A 21267-nucleotide genomic window follows, 5' to 3' on the forward strand; every position below is an offset into this window, starting at 1 on the left:
TATACCAACTGTAATACATTACTTCCGCTCACAGTTTATGACCCACAGGTCATCTAACATCCATGCAAATAGCTCAATGTTTAAGTAGCAAACTGAATATTTACCAAGAACACTGTTTATTACATGACATATATCAAAGATCTGGAATTTTCACTTATTTATTTGAAAAGAGCACACTGAGCAACAAATATGAAGAGGAGCACACAATTTAAACAGCAAACAATACACATCCTATACTCAATGCATTTCAAGGCCTATTGAAATATTCACCAAAGAACCTAGGCTAAGCATTCCTAGGAAAAGCAAGTGAATATTGAGACAAAATGGAAGAGCAGTTCCTGCATATTTGTATGAGCAACTCTTCATTATCCTATCCTACCAATGTGCCCTAAGGCATGCCTCTCTTCCCCATGTCTGCTTCTCTCTGGACCTCTATTTCCCTTCTCTTTTCTGAGAGGTTTCAGCTGCTCTGTCTTCCAGGTTTTGTCTGCTGTGCTCATGCTCTACCTGGAGTCCCAGAGATTTTGTATCTAAATAAAGGCCATTTCTCACTGTCTTAAGGCACAGACAGCTATAACAGCTCTCTCCAACGTTTTAGGGGATGTGGCCCAAGACTTCTGACTAAACTTACTAAAATCTACTTCTGCACCATTGTTCTGTGTCCCAGTTTCCTTTCTATTGCTGTGATAAAATACCCTGACAAGAATCAAACTAAGGGCCAATTGGTTTATTTTAGCTAACAATTCCTGGGTAGCTAAAATAATTCCAGTCTATCATTGTCAGGATGTCAAGGAATCAGGAACTTGAAGCATTTAGTTTCATCAGATTCACAGTCAAGAACAGAGGAAAAATGAATGTATATATGCTTGCACTTTGTGTGTGTATACATATATGCATACATATAAACATATATATACACATACATATATATGTATGTATGTATATGTATATATACATACACATACACACACACATATATATATATATACATACACATACACACATACATACATACAGTCCCTAAAACTAGGAAATGAAATGGTGGCCCTCACTTTAATGCTGGGTCTTCACCCATAAATTAACACAATCAAGACAGTTAGGCTAACTCAGTCTGGAAAATTCTTTATTGAGAATCTCTTTCCAGATTTATCAATATGACAACTAAAACTAGCGATCACACATGAGAATGGATTCTGTTCCCAGGAGACTGAGCCTTTGAGGAAGTGAAGCTGAGGAGACTCTCACTGTGGCATCAAATCCCACTTTACAGTTGTTCTTATGAACAGATTACAACAGAGAAAGGAAGACATAAGGAGAGAGGTTGTCACACTCACACTCACAGAGGGGCAGTAGGAAAGGTAGAAGAGGATGGCTCTTTTCGAGCCAAAGAGAGGCAGTCTCAAAGAAATCCAACCATGCTACACCCTAATTGTACATAATTCTGCCCTTCAGAACAGGAAAAATAAACTAATTTTCTCCTGTGTAAGCCAGTCTATGACACTGGTGTCATATCTGTTTCTAGTTTGTAGGTTTTCCCTCTGTCCTGTATCACCACACTAACTTCATGGTAAAATGCCCAAATCTGCTTAGTTTTTCAGTCTACCACTGAGAATCTTGATTAGTAGTACAAATAAAAGAATCTTGTATTTTTTAATTATCTAATAAACAGTATCTCCCCTATTGCTCTCCAAGGGCTGATAACATACATTCATATGAATCATTATGAACCAAAAGTATAATTCATAGGATGCTTTCTGTCTTTTGAACTCACGTTAATTCCATGAGGTATGAGACATCATTTTGTGACTGATGGAAATCCAAATTCAACAGATTTTGTTTATTTCCCTAAAATATATATACTATTCCCACTTTATTATTATGTAAATCACATATTATTCATGCTTATTCTACTAGATTGCATGGGGTGTATTACTTTTGTTTCCCAGAGTTTGACAAACAAGTGTTAACTAAATAATGTGTTTTTGAAAAGAGTCTACCATGCAGAATAGAGGACAGTGGAAAGCGTATGTAGTGGATCCACCACGTAAAGGAAGTAGGAAGGGAGAAAATAATGGTCAAGGACAAGACCTTGTTCAATTGTAAGATATCCTTGTTGTTAATTATGATATATGGCTCCTTAGAGAATTATACACAAAATGGGATGATTTCCAAATCAGAAAGGAGGTACAAGTAGAGTATTTATGAGAAAATGGCACAGAAAGCTAATAGCCAGACACTCTAAAAAGGTCAATGCAGAGAACGCTGAAAGCAATAAAGCCATTGGTCCAGTAGATCAATAACCCTACTTACTGAATTGCTAGAGAATTACAGGATTTGTCCAACATGGGAGCCACTGGAGGCATTAGAAATGCAGTTTCACCAGAGTGTGAGAAAAACCAAATTATAGAGCTTAAGAGGATTTGTGAACTGGTGGTAAGATGCACACACTGGCTGAAAAAGACCAGCTAAGAATGGTCAGGTTGTTGGTGGAGTCTTGGATGACTCCAAGCCAAGTAAGATTACAATTAAAGTTTTGTTCTATTTCAACTTATACTACAATAAAAATGATTTATTTTTTTGTCTATGAGACTAAGACGTGATTATTCAATTTTCTCCTTTCTCTTCTCAGAACCACAACGATAGCATCACATTGATGATTATTATTAATTGTATCATACAGGTGGAATGTTGAGTTAGACTTTTCACTTCTCTGACTCAACAGAGCAGAGAATGCCTGATATACTAGCAACAGGCTGGCTCTTCTCTAGAATCTTGGAAATGGCCCGTGTGAGTGCTTATGTGAGCAGAGAGCATGTGTCCTGAGTACAGCAGGTGGTCTTCTGTTTATCAGAAACCAATTTTCTACTCTGTCTCTTTTTATCTTTGTCTTCCAGCCCTTGCATGTTGACAGTAAGAGAACTGGTTACTGCAGTATTCAGAAGCCACTGAAGTATTCCAGGTATAAGCTTTGAGTAGAAAAGTGTAAAGACTATATACATCAAACTGATTCCTAGGAAAATACTATAGAAACAAAAAAAGAGAGAGAAATAGCCATGTGTTTGCAGATTTTAAAACTCTGTCTTGGGGATAGAAGGACATACAAGATCCCTCACCATCAGAAAAGAATATACAAAACAGCAAGCCTGGCCATTAGCTAACATACATAATGTAACATAAGAAGAATGTTAATTATATTCTCCAATTTTCTACTTGTTCTATTTGTTAAGTAAATTCACAATTCTTACTCTCATGAACTATTCTTTACCTCATCTGTGTTATTAATACTTGCCTAGATATGGAGTTATGTAACAGATGATATGACTACTGTGGAATAACTGATCAACACATTTCTAATGCATCTAACACTTATCCTGTTGATAAGATGAGAAGGAGTAAGAAGTTAAGCCGGTACCAACACCAGAAGCTTCATCCCTAATGGCTAGCTTTTGTGATGCCGGAAGGTATCATGCACATTCATGCTACTAGGAAAGAAAAATAACCAACAGTCTAACCCAACTGTCAACCCTATGAACTACAGTGACCAGCCTTCCAAAATAGGGCCACTGGTTCAAGAAGGGCACAAATATTGTAAGAGAACCAACTACTTTTTTTAAAAAAAAGTTTGTTTTATTTAATAACATTTTTTCTACTTATTTTACATACTGACTACAGTTTCTCCTCCCTCCTCTCCTCCTGTCTCCCCACCCCCCACCCACCTCCCATCTACCCCCTCCCTATCCACTCCTCCTCTGTCTCCATTCGGAAAGGAGCAGGCCTCCTATGGGCTTGAACAAAGCATGGCACATCAAGTTGAGGCAGGACCCAGCTCCTCCTCCCTGCATTAAGGCTGGATGAGGTATTCAGCATGGGGAACAGGTTCTCAAAAGTCTGCTAAGTACCAGAGATAGACCCTGATCTCACTGCTATGAGTCTTACAAACAGACCAAGCTACACAACTGTCACACACATGCAAAGAGTCTAGGTCAGTCCCATGCAGGCTCCCTAACTGTTGGTCCAGAGTCCATGAGCTCCCAAGAGCTCAGGTCTCCTACAATCCCTTCTCTCTTTCTTCAACTCTACTCCCAGAGCTTATCCCAGTGCTTGGCTGTGGATCTCTGCATCCGCTTCCACCAGTTACTGGATAAAGCTTCTCTGATGACAATTAGAGTATTCACCAATCTGATTACAGGAGAAGGCCAGTTCAGGCACCCTCTCCACTATTGCTAAGGGTCTTAACTGGGGCCATCCTTGTGGATTCCTGGGAACTTCCCTAACACTAGGTTTTTCCCTAACCCTGAAATGGTCCCCCCTATCAAGATGTCTCTTTTATTACTCTCCCCCCTCCATCTGGCCCTCAATCAGCCTGCCCAACCCACTCCCTCAAGTTCTCATCTTCATCTCCCTAACCCCAGTTTACCCAGGAGATCTCTTCTATTTCCCCTTTGGGCCCTCTCTAGCCTCTCTGGAGCTGTGGATTGCAGGTTGAACCAACCACTTTTTAACTGGATTTAAAGCCTGCTCCAGAAAATAGAACTCATGCCTGGTACCATTAACTTGGTCAAAACTCTAGTGGCTGGCTAGGTCATTGGACCTAGGGAAGAACCCTAGACAATTAGTCCACTCAATGAACATAGTAGCCAACAATCCCTCAAGATCTCATCTTCATACCCATAAATTGGTGCATCTCCCAACTCTCACCAAAAGTAGCTATTTATTTCAAGTGATCCCACAGCTGGTCAACCTTTAGATAACTACAGACTATGAAGTGCCCAGCTCTAAGTGGGACAATTAGATCATACCTCCTGCCCTTAAGAGTTAAGGATAATTGCAAAGGAGTGGGCAAAAAAGAAGTGTAAGAGCCCAAGGTAATAGATGACTGTGGCTAAGTAGTATTTGCTGATCATGATGGCGGGATTGCACACATGCACTCACAGGAGCTGGGACTGTACACGCAAGACCTGCAGAAGATCAAGCCAGACCAAGTCCAGCATGGATGAAGGGGTGAGGGACTCATGAAGCAGCATCTGTAGTTGAGAAACTATTTGCCATAGATAGCTATGGGGGGATTGAGAATCAATTTTTTTTCCAGGGATAGAGCTCCTGTGAGGTTATCCACACTCTGGTAGATAGTCCTACAGCTAGGCATATACAGACATCACTAAGTAGACTCAGATGGTTTAAAACAAACAAAAAGATCAGAGTACATGAAGTAAGGAGGGAAAAATGTTGGTAGAGGGGCAATGGAGGGCTTGGAGGGGAAAGAAAGGGGATTAAATTGGATCAAAGCATCTATGAATGTATGAAATTCTCAAACAATAAAAAGACTTAAAATTTAAAAAATAAATATTAACATAAAATTTAAAGAAATATTTAATACATCTTTACTAGAAGCATTTATACATTTCAATAATACTAGAATATTCTATTTAAGAAAAATTATTTATTAAATAAATGCTCCATTTACCTTATACTTAATTAAGAAAATACATAAAAATAAGTCAAAGTCTAGAAAATTTATCATCTTTTATTTATTAATTTATCTGTCTAGCAAGGAATAAATGAAGAAAAGATGATAAATTATGTTTCCCCTTCCACCTTCCCTGAAGCTTCTCCTATATATAAATCTGTTGTCAACTATTGTAAGGCATTCATTAAACCAGGTAATAATCAGTGGCAAAAGTTATCTTTGAATCTGACTTTTTCTTTTATTCTTTATGAATGTCACTGCTGCATTCCCTGAACCTTGCATCTACACACAGACCCCTGGATAAGCATTGCCTCAATGTGTCCCTACCCCATGTTCAGTGAAATGCTCCCGTGTGTTCTCCATGGCACACTCACTACTGATATCATACATGGGGGTAATTCATTCTCATGACTTTGCATGGAAATTTGACCAAAAAAAATCTATAGAATTTTATTTTAGTCACATATACCTCAGGGGGGGGGGAAACAAACAAACAAACAGGGCCATTGATTCTTGAAATGAGTGAGAAGTGGGCAGAATGAAAAGCCTGACTGGAAGCATAGCTGAGGAATGAGAATTTTCCTGCAACATAAGCATGGGGGAGGGGGGGATACTGAGGCACACTTTCAGCTATAAACACTTCCTGCAAAGCACTATCAAACAACTGCAGAGCTCAAGGACCTGCATTCTTTCTTGTATCATCGGGCCACCAAGTCAATCTCTTCTTAAAATTGTTTCACTCACCTCTAGAAGTGAGCTGGGAAGGGTACAGAGAGTGAGCCAGACAGTTGACTTGAAACCTTTAAGATTTAGCCTTGCCATTGGCCAGCAGAGAAAGGTGTATTGCTCCACTGTCCTTCAAAGACTTATCTACACAATAACCAACATTGGCCACATAACAAGGGACTGCACAAGTCCCTTGAGAAAAGAGCAAGAGCTGTAATGAGCTTAGGAATGAAATCCATTGATAGCATTATGCTTTAAACATGGGTGGCTTCATCTGATTACACAAATTGCCTCGCTAAAGTGCATGTTTTGTGAATGTATAACGTGAGAAATGGCCTGTCTGCTCAATATAACTGTTAAATATGAATAAGAATAGAATGTTTTATGAAATAAATATGGGCACACTGATTTGTTACTGAGAGCTCAATTAAAATGTGTTCTTTCAATATACTTGAATGCCTCTTAAATTGTATTTTTAAAATTCCAAGCAGCTGTTTACTTATTACTACTTTTTAAAATTCATTTTTTCAGACTGGGTATTTAAATTTTCCATTAAAGGAAAAAGTGTGAACATTTAATTTAGATGTACTTGACATAAACAGAGTGCTAATTAGTGGGACCACTCCAGGGTAAATCTTCTGATTTTATGAATAAACATTATAGGTTGTGCTTCAATCCCAAAAGATATTCACCTCCATAAATACTGAGGACCAAGGGTAACTTAATGTGTGAACAACTTGAACACATTTGGAAAATGTCAAACTAACTCATTTATCTTCAGGCATGTCAATTTAGCTAGGCAGAGTACAAAGGAATTTCACACTATTTGTTACTACTGAGACCAACCAGGTAACAAGTTGAGAAGGAAGAGGCTGCTACAGGGTTTATGTTCCTTCTATGCTGAATAAACATCAAATAAAAACAACAGAGAGTTAAAGAAATAAACACATTCATAGCTATTAAAATTCCAAGAGGAAATTTACCCATATTTTCTCTTTCACTTACACATGTGTGTATGTACCAAATATATAAATAGATGCATTTTATATAAGTATACCATATATATATATATATATCTCATATCTATATATCTATATAATATTCTAATTCGCATTGTGTGGTATTTAAAACTGATAACTCATACAAAAAAATACATTAACCCAAGCATATTTTGGTCACTGCAGACCTAATGTAATGAATCCTCTGAAAGATACTGAAGGTGACTTATTCATTTTTAGTAAACTGATTTGCTATTATGGAATGACTTAAGTCAATTACCAAGCCTTTGACATGTTCTATTCTGAAACAAAATTATGAGGCATCAAATAAAGCAATATGCAGTGGTAGCCCCAGCCCTCCAACCACTTAGGGCTTTTCCTATGGTCTGTTACAGATTTTCCTATGGTCTGTTACATGGAAGAATGTGCTGTGCATTATATTGCTGGCTTTATCAGAGAGTACTATTTGTGTTCATTCAAAGGCATTAGTGGAATTTAATGTTTTTCAAAGCAATTTAGCACTCCCTTAGTAAGTATTCAAATGGAGGTTTTATGTAGGATTTTCTACACACTGCAATCTTTATAGAGAATCAAACATATCTACAGCCACTTTTGTAAGCTCAACCACTTAAGTTCCTACAAAGAGCTTCAGACCTTTGAAAATAACTACAAATCAATATTCATTACGGGGAAGAAGGTTTGTTTAAGTATCGAGATCAGAGTAAAAGGCAGACTCACCATCATCATACTGGCCCCAGCTGACTGCCAAGAGTGAGGCAATGATGATCCCATGGGGTAAACACTTCCATAGAGCAAGCTGCGGGAACATCTTCTGTCAAATTTCACTCAAGGCTGATCTGAAATAACAGGAAGCAGGAAAACACATTTGACAAGTTCATTATCAGCAATAGGAAAACAAAACTGCCAGGGCACAGAGAAGTCTTAATGACTTCATAGTTAATTACCTGTATCACACCATCCATTATCAAGTAACACTCGTGGCTAACACACTGGAACCCTTCGAAGACATGAATTTGCACAGAAGTTCCCTTTTATTTGATTGGCAAGCAAGATGGCCAGAAAGTCAGCACACTGATAGCATTAAAAGCATATCTTGAAACCTGAGACACGGAGAAGGGCTAACTGAAATCCTAATCAGTCTACCTTAGTAAATATATGGTTTTTCGCAGTGTAATTCAACAATATAATATACCTTTCTCTAAGACAGCTTATAGATGGTTCATTTTCCACATGAGAATTTTAATGAAAATGAACCATAAGGAATTACGTAGCAAAAACAACATCATGAAAAATGGTGATTCCTTTCTGGCATAGTAATTGGAGACTGTCTTAAATATGCCAAGACAAACTTAGAAAAAGGCCAGTAATTTTTATTGCATTGTCTTTCTGAGAATTTAGCAGCATTTTAATTCCTATGTTTTAGTTTCCAATGCCCCAGCAAGTTTGAGAGAAAAAGAATGATGTATTGAGAAATCAGTAGTTAGTTAATACACTGAAAATATTTTTAAAAGAATGATATACTGAATTTCTTTATAGATTGAGAAAATTATCTACACCAAATTTCACAGACTGAAACATAGTTTGTTGTGGTGGTAATCTAATTGTACAGAATTATTATTTTGATTGTATGTTAATAAATAAAGTTGTCTGGGGGTCAGAGCTATTAGAGCCATAGCAAGAGTGTGGGCGGTGGTGGCACACGCCTTTAATCCCATAAGATCTCTGTGTGTTCAGGGATACAGCCAGCATTGGAGGCATATGCCTTTAAGACCTAGGGGGCTGTACATTCAGACAGTGACGAGGCAGTCATGTGTTTGGGTTTACAACCAATGAGAAGGCAGAACAACATACTATAAAAAAACAAGCCGACAGGAAGTAGGTCTCTTTTCGCGAAGCTGGGACAGCAGAAGGAAGGGTGAGATTTAGCTCTGAGCTCTGACCTCTTGGCTTTCTCTTTTACATTGTTTCTGTGTTTCTTATTTAATAAGACGGTTGGTTACATCAACATCTGGCGCCCAACGTGACAAGAATCCATTAAAAACTGCTTGGCTTGGCGGCAGGTCCGCTTTCCCGCAAGGGCGGCAGGCGGCCCGCGGCGGCGGCGGCGGCAGCGGCGGCGGCACGTGGCGGCCGGCGGCGATCGGCTTCTTAGTCCTTAGCCTGGGTCTAGTTCTGCTTGACCTCAGGCTGGACTATTGGTGAGCTGCTTGCTTAAATCCTGCTTGCTTAAAGCCGGTGCTACAAACAACTCAGAGTTGCCCTGCCGAACAGGGCCCTGCCTGTAAAGCCAACGCACGTGGTCGGAGCTTAAGGAAGCCAGACCCAAGCCTTGATTCGGCACAAGAGGGAACACGTGGCTGCATTTAAACTTTAGCCAGCTACGCTTTCTTGCTCTCTCTCTCTCTCTCTCTCTCTCTCTCTCTCTCTCTCTCTCTTTCTCTTTGGATTTACACCTGGGACACTAAGTGGCTACTTTGAAAATCCCCTCGGATTTCTACTGTTCTACGCAGATTTGGTAAGTCATAACATATCAGATATTTTAAAGGAAACTATCTAAAAGAGAATTTTTTCCACATCAAAAAAAAAATGGGTTTTATGTGTACATTGGAAGAAAATTGGTTTTTGTTCGAAATTTTAGGCAGTCTGGCAATGGAACAACTATATAATATTAGTATTGGTGGAATTATGCACCTTATCACTATAATAATCCACATTTTAATATTTAAAAAGATAGTCAATTTAAGTGCCAGGATAACAGCTTTAGAAGAACTTGCTAAACCTGTAAAAATTCAGACAGAAGAAATTAACAGTGAAGTTGTTTCAAGTCGGGATCATAAGGTTGCAGAAAGAAAGCCTGTTTTCACACAGTCACCCTTAATTTATCCTGTAACCGTACAGCAGATGCCTGATCAAATGGCTACACAAAATAATTGGGCTCCAATTGAAATGTTGGATTTAAAAAGGTTTAAGGAGGCAATAGTATCTTATGGCATGCATTCCCCATATGTAAAGCAAATGTTAAACTCTTGGTCAACATATAATAGGATAGTACCACAGGACTGGCGGGACCTGGCACAAGGTGTTCTGGAACCCAGCCAGAGACTTCAATTTCTGACTTGGTTTAAGGAAGAGGCTAAAAACATAGAAAAACAATGGAGGGATAAAGGAATACAAGTTTGCCAGGATCAGCTTATGGGTGAAGGCCAATATGCTTCAGCACAAACACAATGTTTATATGATGTCCAAACCCTAATTTTATGTCGAACGGCAGCCTTGAATGCATGGGACAAAGTTGAGGAACCAGGAAAAAAATCTGAGTCATTTACAAAGGTGAAGCAAGGCCCAAAAGAGTCTTTTACAGATTTTTTACAAAGACTGGCTTCAGCAGTAAAGAGAATGGTCTCGGATTCAGAAGCTAGTAAGGCAATAATTGAATCTTTGGCCTTTGAGAATGCGAATGCAGCATGCAAAAGAATAATCAGGCCATTAAGGGCAAGTTCTGCACCTATGGAAGATTGGATTAGAGAAACAATTAATGTTGAAGCTGATGAGCATGATGATACATGGGTAGGAGAAGTAATTTCAAAAGGTTTGAGGAGTGTTAGATGTTTTGGATGTGGAAAGCAAGGACATTTGAAAAGGGACTGTAGACAGGTCATTCCCAGAAACAATGTTTCTTCAAGGAACAATGGCAACAGAAGGCCCCTTCCTTCTGGAGTATGCAGAAGGTGTGGTAAGGGAAAACCCTGGACCAACGAATGTAGATCAACAAAGGACAGACAGGGTAATCCTTTGCCTCAGTCTTCGGGAAACTCCCAGAGGGGCCTCAGGCAGGCCCCCAGTGCAAATCCAGTTCAAACCTTTCCTGCAGCCATAGAGGAAATGCCTGCTCTGGAGAGCGATTAAATAACCAAATGCCTATTGGAATAAATCATGCTGGTCAGGAAGATGAAACAGAGAGAATAGAAAATTCAGGAGAAAACATAAAGAAAATTTTTTGGCAAACTTCTATTAATGAACAAAGACCAAAATTAACAATAAAAATAAATGGTGTTTTGTTGTCTGGTCTGGTAGACACAGGTGCGGACGTTACCATAATTGCACCAGAATTTTGGCATCCAACTTGGCCTCTTCAGGAGGTAAACGTTCAACTGTTAGGAATTGGGACATTATCTCAGGTGAAACAGAGTGCAAGATGGCTCGAATGTATAGGTCCAGAAGGACAGAGAGGAAAATTAAAACCATATGTGGCTAACATAACTATGAACCTGTGGGGTCGAGACTTGTTGCAACAATGGAATACTCAGATTAACATCCCTCCAATCTCAGAAACAAATCATAAACTAGCACATGTTACTGAGAGAAATATTAGAAGATATTGTTCTAATGAGTGGTCACCAGCCATCCATATTATACAAGAACAGGGCACAATAACTGATGATCTTCCAAAGACACCAACAGCTCTACCTTTAAAATGGTTAACAGACAAGCCTGTATGGGTCCAGCAATGGCCTTTAACAACAGAGAAACTCCAGGCTTTAGAAGAGCTGGTAGAAGAACAGTTAAATGCTCAGCATATTGAAGAATCAACCAGCCCTTGGAATTCTCCTGTATTTGTTATTAAAAAGAAATCTGGTAAATGGAGAATGGTAACAGACCTTAGAGCAATTAACAAAGTAATTCAGCCAATGGGCTCTCTACAATCTGGGATGCCTTTGCCTACTCTGTTACCAAAAGGATGGCCTCTCATAGTTATTGATTTAAAAGACTGTTTCTTTTCAATACCCTTACAAGAAAAAGACAAAGAAAGATTTGCTTTTACAGTGCCTACTTATAATAATTCTCAACCGGTTAAAAGATTTCAATGGAGGGTCCTCCCTCAGGGAATGTTGAATAGCCCAACTCTGTGCCAATATTTTGTACAACAGCCATTGGAAGTGATACGTAAAAAATTTCCTAAATCTATAATTTATCATTATATGGATGATATTTTACTAGCTGACTCAAATGCAGATACTTTAGAAATAATATTTGAAGAAGTAAAGAAAATTTTGCCTTGCTGGGGATTACAAATTGCTCCTGAAAAGATACAAAGAGGAGATTCTATTAATTATTTAGGATATAAAATAGAGCTACAAAAAATTAGACCCCAAAAGGTGCAAATTCGAAGAGATAGACTACAGACTCTTAATGACTTTCAAAGATTATTTGGAGATATTTCTCATCTACGAACTATTGTTGGGGTAAAAAATGATGAACTGACTAATTTGTTCAAAACCTTAGAAGGTGACAAGGACTTAAATAGTCCAAGAGAATTATCACCTGAAGCTGAGAAAGAATTAGCTTTGGTAGAAAAGAAAGTGCATGAAGGACACGTGAATCGTATTGATCCAAAGCTGGATTGCATTTTAGTTATCTTACCTTCTAGGCGTTCTCCTACTGGAATATTAATGCAGAGGGAAGATATTATATTGGAATGGATATTTTTACCAAATAAACCAAATAAAAAATTAAAAACTTATGTGGAAAAAATCTCTGACTTGATTTACAAAGGAAAATTGAGACTTCGTCAATTAGCAGGCATAGACCCAGCAGAAATTGTCGTACCATTAACTAAGGAGGACATTGAAAAATTATGGACAGAAAGTGAACCTTGGCAAAGAGCTTGCAGTAATTTTTTGGGAGAAATTAACAGCAAATATCCCAAAAGCAATAGAATTGATCTTATAAAGAGAGCTGAATGGATCTTGCCTCAAATTGTACGGCAAAAACCCATATCTGGAGTTCGTACATTTTATACAGATGCCAACAAAGAAGGAAAGGCTGGTTACAAATCAGAAAATTTAAGTAAAGTGGTTCAAAGTCCGTATAATTCAGTTCAAAAATCAGAATTGTATGCTATTCTGTTGGTATTAATGGATTTTTCAGAACCTCTCAACATAGTAACTGACTCTCAGTATGCTGAAAGAGTGGTGTTACATATTGAGACTGCAGAATTTATCCCTGATGCTTCAGAATTAACTTCACTATTTATTCAATTACAAGATACAATCAGGAAAAGGGATCATCCTTTATATATAACTCACATTCGATCCCATACTGGTCTGCCAGGCCCTCTGGCACAAGGCAATGATGAGATTGATAAATTATTGATAGGAAATGTGCTGGAAGCCTCAGAATTTCATAAAAAACATCACGTCAATAGTAAAGGTTTAAAAAAGGATTTTTCCATAACCTGGCAACAAGCCAAAGAAATAGTAAAGAAATGTCCTACTTGTTCCGTCTACAATCAAACGCCATTACCAGCAGGATGTAACCCAAAGGGTACTCAGAGAAATGAAATCTGGCAGATGGACGTGTTTCACTTTGCAGAATTTGGAAAATTGAAATATGTACACCACACTATCGATACTTATTCAGGATTTCAATGGGCAACTGCTTTGAGTTCTGAAAAGGCTGATTCTACAATCACTCATTTGCTAGAAGTTATGGCCATCATGGGTATACCTGCACAAATCAAAACTGACAATGCTCCATCATATGTCTCTGTTAAAATGAAACAGTTTTTTGCTTATTACAATATAAAGCATATTACAGGCATACCACATAATCCTACAGGTCAAGCAGTTATAGAAAGATCAAACAGAACTCTAAAGGATATGCTAAATAAACAGAAATGGGTAACAAAAACCCCAGAAATAGACTACATAATGCTCTTCTAACTTTGAATTTTCTGAATGCCAATGAGAAAGGAACAACAGCTGCAGAGAGACATTGGATAATAGAAAAAACTACAGAATTAAATCAGCCTATATACTTTAAGGATGTGCTGACCTCAGAATGGAAACCAGGGTATGTATTACATTGGGGACGTGGTTTTGCTTTTGTTTCCACAGGAGAAGATAAGCTGTGGGTACCATCAAAATTGATAAAGGTTCGATTTGAACAAGAGAGACCTCTTAATTGAGGAGGTGATAGTTCATCAACCAGCATGAACATCCAATTTAAACTAACTTGTATCAATAAAACATGCCTTTTCATTTAATCAGATAATAACTTGCCAAAAAGGAACATCCCCAAAATTAGTCTTGGGGAAAGGTTTTTGTTTTTGTCTTTTAGGAAAATGAAGGTTAAGGAATCTGAAGAACACTGGACAAATGAAACAACTGAAGAAAAGTGACAAATCATCTATCCCAAGAAACAGAGTGAAACGGTGTATGGGTATATATTATCTAAAAAAATTTTATGTCTTCCTAAATGTTTGTTTCTGCTTTTCTCTAAAGATTTAACACTATTGGTCTTCTAACAGTCCCAGTTCAATTAAAATTTAAAGCTGACTTTGGAGTTGGAGAATGGCTCTCTCCTTCTTTAAAATCAAGCATGTTGTTAAAAGGAAAATGCAAACTCCCTGTATCATGCCAGAATAAGAGCCATCTTCTGCTATGGTACAGGACGAAAGCAAAATTAATTAAGGGACTATTCTATTACTAATCTCAACTCTTTTGATTCTATTCTGATTCTTTAAACTTTTCTTAAAGTATAAATTTTATATCAAAATTTACAAGATTAATATATATATATATACATTTTAAACTTTGTTAAGATATGAATGGTCACATAGAGTACTAACTAATTCTAGAAAAAAGGCTAGCTGCATATATATGTTTTTGTGTTCGAGTCTCTTATCAGTTTTCTGCAGGAAATCACGGCCAGGCCTAACATCAACTGAAGTCTCCAGAAAGAAGATGGGGCCCCACAACAACAACAATTCCACGTGGACAATAATAATATCATTAAGCTGACAAACATCATCCACAGATCAGCTTTGAACTACAAGGTGCTCAGAGCAAATTTGAGATGACTAGCTGAGATGATCCAGTCTCAAAGACTACTTGAATAAGGACTTGAGATAAACCCTGAACTTTGGCATTATACACAGACTGGATAATGAAGGATATAGTTACCTCTCCTAGAATTTGACAATTAACCTAAAATTTTTCTTTCAGGATAAAGAAAACTTCGCCCATACCAGCAGGAAGCAATTTTAAGAATACGACGCCCACATTCCCAAAGAGGTGGTGTGGGGCGGGTGGTTTTTTGGTCTTTTTAATGGGTTTTGGGTCTGGGATAATTTTCAGTATTTAGGGGGGTTGGTTACAAGTTATTGTAAAGGGTTAAGAAAAAGGCTAAGCAAAGGAGATTAGATTTAAGGTTCTTGTTTAAAAAAAAAAAGAAAGAAAGAAAAGAAAGAAAGAAAAGAAAAAGACAATTACTAGTTTTAAATACTTTACATTGGATTGAATTGTTTTATATTGTATACAAATTTGAAACTGATATTGTTAGAAAATGCTATATGTATATTTCTAATTGTATTTATTCCATCCATTTAACAATGTAATGCAAATTTCTGATCCTTGAATGTTATTATTATCAACTATTAGGATATAAAGAAATGAAAGCTAGTAGTTAGACATTATCATAGAACTTTTAGTCAGATTAGATATGTTTTAAAAATTAAGCAGAGATGTTTTAGACAGGTCATCTTCAAACCCTTCAGAGATCTACAGAATATGGCATTTAAAATGTTTTAATAACTTAGAAAATTTTTCTTTTTTGAGACATGTCAGCTCCTGGCAGTACTAATCTACTTCAGAGAAAATATGGGCATTGAAGAAACTGCATATGGAGTCAACTTTCCTTGTGGCAAAAGTTAGCCACTGGACAACAAAGTATCCTCGAATCAACAGGACAAAATGGACAGACAGAACACGAAACAAGGGACTACTGATTCTTGCCAAAACAAGTGTGGTTATGGCTTTATCAAAAGGCATCTTCTGAGGCCAGGACAATATGGCCCATCCCTGAAATGGCCTTCGCATCCGGAAAAGGTACGGTGCCCTTTTCTTCAAAGCAGCTTAACAGGCAGAGGGCCGATGGATTCTGTTGTACAATGGAACAGCAGCTGAAAGCTCATGCCTCTCGAAAGTAGACTGGCATTTAATAGAGGGATGTGGAGAAGAAGGGGATGCTGAGATGAAGCCATATATACACAGCCAAGAAGAATGGACAGCTGAATTTAAAAACTGTCAACAATTTCCAGAATTTAAAATCCTGAATCATGACAGGACACTAGTGGAATTCAGGTGTTTCTGGTACGTGGACTGCTCTCACCCAATGTGAGGTTGAACTGTTGACCTTGTGTACATCCTACTTCACAAATGAGTCTGTCAGATACACTAAGCCTATAGGCTGAAGATGATGCCCCAACACTGCGGAGAAACCTCAGGTGACTGCCCAGGCAGCTGGCTGTTTCTGTCAACTCACAAAATTTTTTGGAAGTTGCTTGGATGCACTTCCTGTTTTTATTTTTGTTAGCTAATATTATTCCCTTCTTGGGTCTCTGAGGGAGTTGAAGATTAGTTAGTTATAGTTGAAAATTAATTAGGATAGAAAATGCATTAGATACATCTTGGATTTACCAAAATAGGATAGAAAATGGAATTATTTTCTCTGATTTGTCAAATACCTGTTTAGGTATTTATTACTTGTATATATTGTATATAGTTATTGTACTTTTGTATATAGTTTTTCTTTTGTTAGTTATAACCTTTTGCTTTCTTTTTCTTTTTATTAAAATAGAAAAGGGGAAATGTGGTGGTAATCTAATTGTACAGAATTATTATTTTGATTGTATGTTAATAAATAAAGTTGTCTGGGGGTCAGAGCTATTAGAGCCATAGCAAGAGTGTGGGCGGTGGTGGCACACGCCTTTAATCCCATAAGATCTCTGTGTGTTCAGGGATACAGCCAGCATTGGAGGCATATGCCTTTAAGACCTAGGGGGCTGTACATTCAGACAGTGACGAGGCAGTCATGTGTTTGGGTTTACAACCAATGAGAAGGCAGAACAACATACTATAAAAAAACAAGCCGACAGGAAGTAGGTCTTTTTTCGCGAAGCTGGGACAGCAGAAGGAAGGGTGAGATTTAGCTCTGAGCTCTGACCTCTTGGCTTTCTCTTTTACATTGTTTCTGTGTTTCTTATTTAATAAGACGGTTGGTTACATCAACAGTTTGTAGCCAAATGGAAATCTGAACTCAGCTTCTTGGATTCACAGATTTCAGACTGAAATGTTACTAAGGACAGGAAACAGAGGGGCTCAGTGAGTCAGGTCCTTGGGACAATCAGTCTGAGGAGGCTGTGGTTAACTAGGGGCAGGGACAGGCTTTTCTAAAGAGACCAGCTGATGCTCGGACTCTCAGGAAGGATATTGTGTGAGGATGTACACCAGGCCAAAGATCTCCTGTGATGGCACAGATTTGGGATGGCTTCTTAATCCACTTGACAGAACTGAATGCTTTGACAGATCAGATGAGGTGTGAGGTCCTGCATAGCCCCTAGGATTCTCTTCTCCAGAATAGCTTAGATAGGCCTAAGCATAGGGCACACAATTTTATGCTATTTTATAGAGTCCATATTTCATTGACATGTCTTATGGTATTGATTTTTTACCATACTGTATCACATAGAGCTTATTGAAATATGTTAAAGAGACATCAAAGTGTTCTAATAGTATGTGGAATGCTACACTGGGTCAGAGACATTTTCTTATTTTTGTTTTCCATAAGAGGGAATAGGAGCTTTACTTTACAATGACTATTGATATATTTCTTGGCTGTGCTATAGAGGAATGAGATAAAAGAATATGAATTTTATTTTAATCCGAGTTCATCGACCAGTTACATGGCTTTGGAGAAACTAAATAGAAGATGCAACTTTCACTAAAATTAAATGGCAATAACATACTCCCTGTCTAATTGTTCTAAGCATTGAACCATTAGGCAAACATAAATGCATGCTCAGGACAGTGACTCACTTGGCATGAGAACCATCATGTCAGCTATGAATCTCTGCCACTGGGCATCTGGACTTGTGTGTCCTGGTGTGGCTCATGTGTTTCTTCCATATATCATTAGAAATACATTATTGCTATCTTCCTCACCCCCTGAAATGGTGAGGGGCTCAGGACACATCTTTGCTACAAACCCCAACTTGCAGGATGGTACAGGAATGAGAAGTCCATGGAGTTTGAACTAGAGTCTATCTATGGTCATTCCATCACAAAGAAGTTTTGGGTAATTTCCCAGAAGAAAAACCAACAACACCAACAAACAAAGAAATAAACAAAATGTCTTAGGCTTCAAGGGAGTCACAAACCTAGAGTAGAACTCTTTCACTCTCTGAAGCCATTCCTCCCTTTCTTGGTATTCTAGAGATTTCTTGTGATGTTGGAAGATAATGGTGCTAACATGTCTTTTTCAAACACGACAACATTCCAAAGAAAACAAGCAAAAATGATGTTAATAGTTAAAAACAAAATCTAAAAACAGGGCTGGGGATGACCTCAACAGCTGAGCACTTACATAGCATGGCCAATATCCTGGGTTCTATCTCCAGGACTGAAAAAAGTTAAGGGAATAAACAAACACTCAAAACTAATGAATGAGTGAGAAGATACTGCAACAATATCCATAAGAAACAATGGAAGTAAAAGCAGCATCTTGCCCAGGCCAGAAAGACACAGTTGTTGCCTTCTTTTATGGATCCCAATTCTGCCCATGTGACTTCTCTGTTCCTTGGTTAACTCTGAGTTTGTTGCTCTTCAGGATGATATTATATTGTTTTATGTCTGACTCAAACCAATTTAGTTTCACTTAAAAGCTTTCAAGATGAAAACGACCTTATAGGTCATCACTTTAAAATCATCTCAGCCACTGGTCCTGTTGTGTTTCCAGAAATGGCCCCCCTTGACATGTGACCCTCTACGAGCTTATGACAGGGTGTCTTACACTTCAGAAAACATCACACTAAATCATGCATACTTGACAGAGAAGATAGACTGCCATCCGCCTGGAAGATGCCTGGTTGTTTCTGAATAAAGAAAATGCAACACCTCTGTGCTTTCCTTATTTCATTCCTTGCTTTCTACTTGCTTTAACTTCAATCCACCTCTAACAGCTTCAATGTGTTGCATCCACCAACCTTTAAGAAGGCTACATACAACTCACCCTACAAACCCGACACCTTACAGATGGAGAAAATCTGACTCTATATAGCAACATAGAGAGAATGCCCCTTTAAAGGAAGTCTGTGATTCAAGAACTAGAGGGCACTGTGTGTGTATCTAAAGCCATGTTGTGCCAACCAGAAGAACTGTGCCCAGAAGGGGCATCTAGCATGACACAAGCTGAAACAGATCAGGGGTTTTAGGTCAAGACTCCTTCTTCAGTAGCTTTGAGGTTTTTGGAATTGTAGAAAATAACCTTCTAAAGGTGAAAATCCAGTATGTTGCTAAAGGAGGAGAACACATTTTAGTCATCACATTCAAAGGCAGACCTGTGCCTCTAGCAAATTCGATGGCCAGATCCTCTAGACACAACTCTTCTCAGCACATCACTGTTCAGATATTCCTATGCCTGAGAAGTCTAAAGTGTGCCAGAGTTTAAAAGGCATACAGTGAGCTTTGAAGAACTTCAATCTACTCTCTATTAAGGAGGTAATTTAATTAGCATGTTCAATCCTCTGGTGTCATTCGACTTACTTTGGCCGTCACATTCAAACCCTGTCAAAATACTGGGGATAGAAGCTTTCACAATTAGGTTTTCAATCTTACAGATGAGAGGTGGAAGCTTCATGCTTGGCGTTTGATTTTTTTCCTGGGGGCCAAAATACCTTCATATAATTATTCTCTAGAGGATATATCAGTTTTGGATTTTATATCAATTGTGTTCCAATAATAATAATAATAATAATAATAATAATGTATTTGCATTATTCTACCAATCCGTAATCTCAAAATTCATTTACCCAGCAAGAACTTACAAAGGGGACACTTGTTCATCTAGGAGGTAGAAAATAACAATGATGAAAATGCAATCATTTGCATGGATTATTATCTGTGGATAGCACATATTAGCCAAATGAATATAAAACTCCATAGACATCATTATAAACAATGTTTAAAAGGGCACACGTGTCATGAAATGAGCCAGCATTTAAAAAAAAATACAGCATCGCATTACCCTTAACTATCCATTAACAGATGAAATCAGGCTACACACAGCATCTATGATCGAAGGAGAACTGTGTACAAAAAGCCTAAGTTTCCTAAGAGCCTGTCTGTGAGCCCTCTGCAGCATGTCTACAGTTCAAATGCAGTCTGTTCATGTCTTAAAGTGAGAAAAAGGGTCTCTTTACCTTTTACTGTTTGAGTATAAATCAAAGACGCCCCCTTCAGCATTTAACCCATGCTCTCATCAAGGGTAAGAGCCATAGGAAGGGCAAGAGCAGTGGAGATAGACACCAGTCAGATCCTAGAAATACATTTTCAAAAATGTGAACTGTTCTTTAAGCCATTGCTTCTCACCACTAAGAAAGGGACCCTTGCTTTTTTTGTGACACCAAATCTGGAGTGCACCATCACTAAAGTGATAGGCCATCCCACATCCACTCTCAAGAGGAAGCAGGGCAGCCCCACAGCGTATTGGGAGCCTGATCTTCAGCGGTTTGCCAGTCAAATGCCCAAGACTTCTGATCTCTGATCCAGCCTTAGAAAGAGCAACACAGAAAGACCACATTGCTGTTCTGTGTTCCCAGTGAGAAGTGTCTATGACCCACATGCTAGAGTAAAGTGAACCTCCTCTCAATGAGGAGAGAACAAAATGAGAACAAAAAGCATTGCAGTGTGGCCATGTTTCACCACTGTGAATGTCCTAAACTGACTAGCAAGTTCTCTTCTAGTTCAGTTGGGAAACATCATAGTGTCTTCATTGCACAGGCAAATAGTCCAGTCTTAAGCGTGGCCTAATTGGATGTGCTTGTCTGCCTGCCTGCCTTCTTTTTTTTTTATTTTAAAAAATTTTATTCCCTTCTCAATATAATACATCCAGACTGCAGTCTCCCCTCCCTCCACTCCTCCAAGTCTCTCCCCACATGCCCTCTCCTCCAGATCCACTTCTCCTCAGTCTTTCTTCAGAAAAGAGCAGGCCCCCCAG

The 21267-nt window shown here is 38.3% G+C and overlaps 1 protein-coding gene across 9 annotated transcripts in view; it reads right to left on the reverse strand.

Moving 5' to 3' along the window:
- Nucleotides 1-21267, reverse strand: part of Pcdh15 (protocadherin related 15) — a 1398279-nt gene that overhangs the window by 601811 nt on the left and 775201 nt on the right. For all 9 annotated transcript variants that reach the window (XM_037199986.1, XM_037199987.1, XM_037199980.1 and 6 more), the window contains one exon: nucleotides 7930-8048. In XM_037199986.1, the coding sequence (XP_037055881.1) occupies nucleotides 7930-8020 (91 nt within the window). In that variant the 5' untranslated portion in view covers nucleotides 8021-8048. The remainder of the gene's footprint in view (nucleotides 1-7929; nucleotides 8049-21267) is intronic.

The sequence above is a fragment of the Peromyscus leucopus genome, chromosome 16_21 (assembly GCF_004664715.2).
Source record: "Peromyscus leucopus breed LL Stock chromosome 16_21, UCI_PerLeu_2.1, whole genome shotgun sequence".
NCBI lineage: Eukaryota > Metazoa > Chordata > Mammalia > Rodentia > Cricetidae > Peromyscus > Peromyscus leucopus.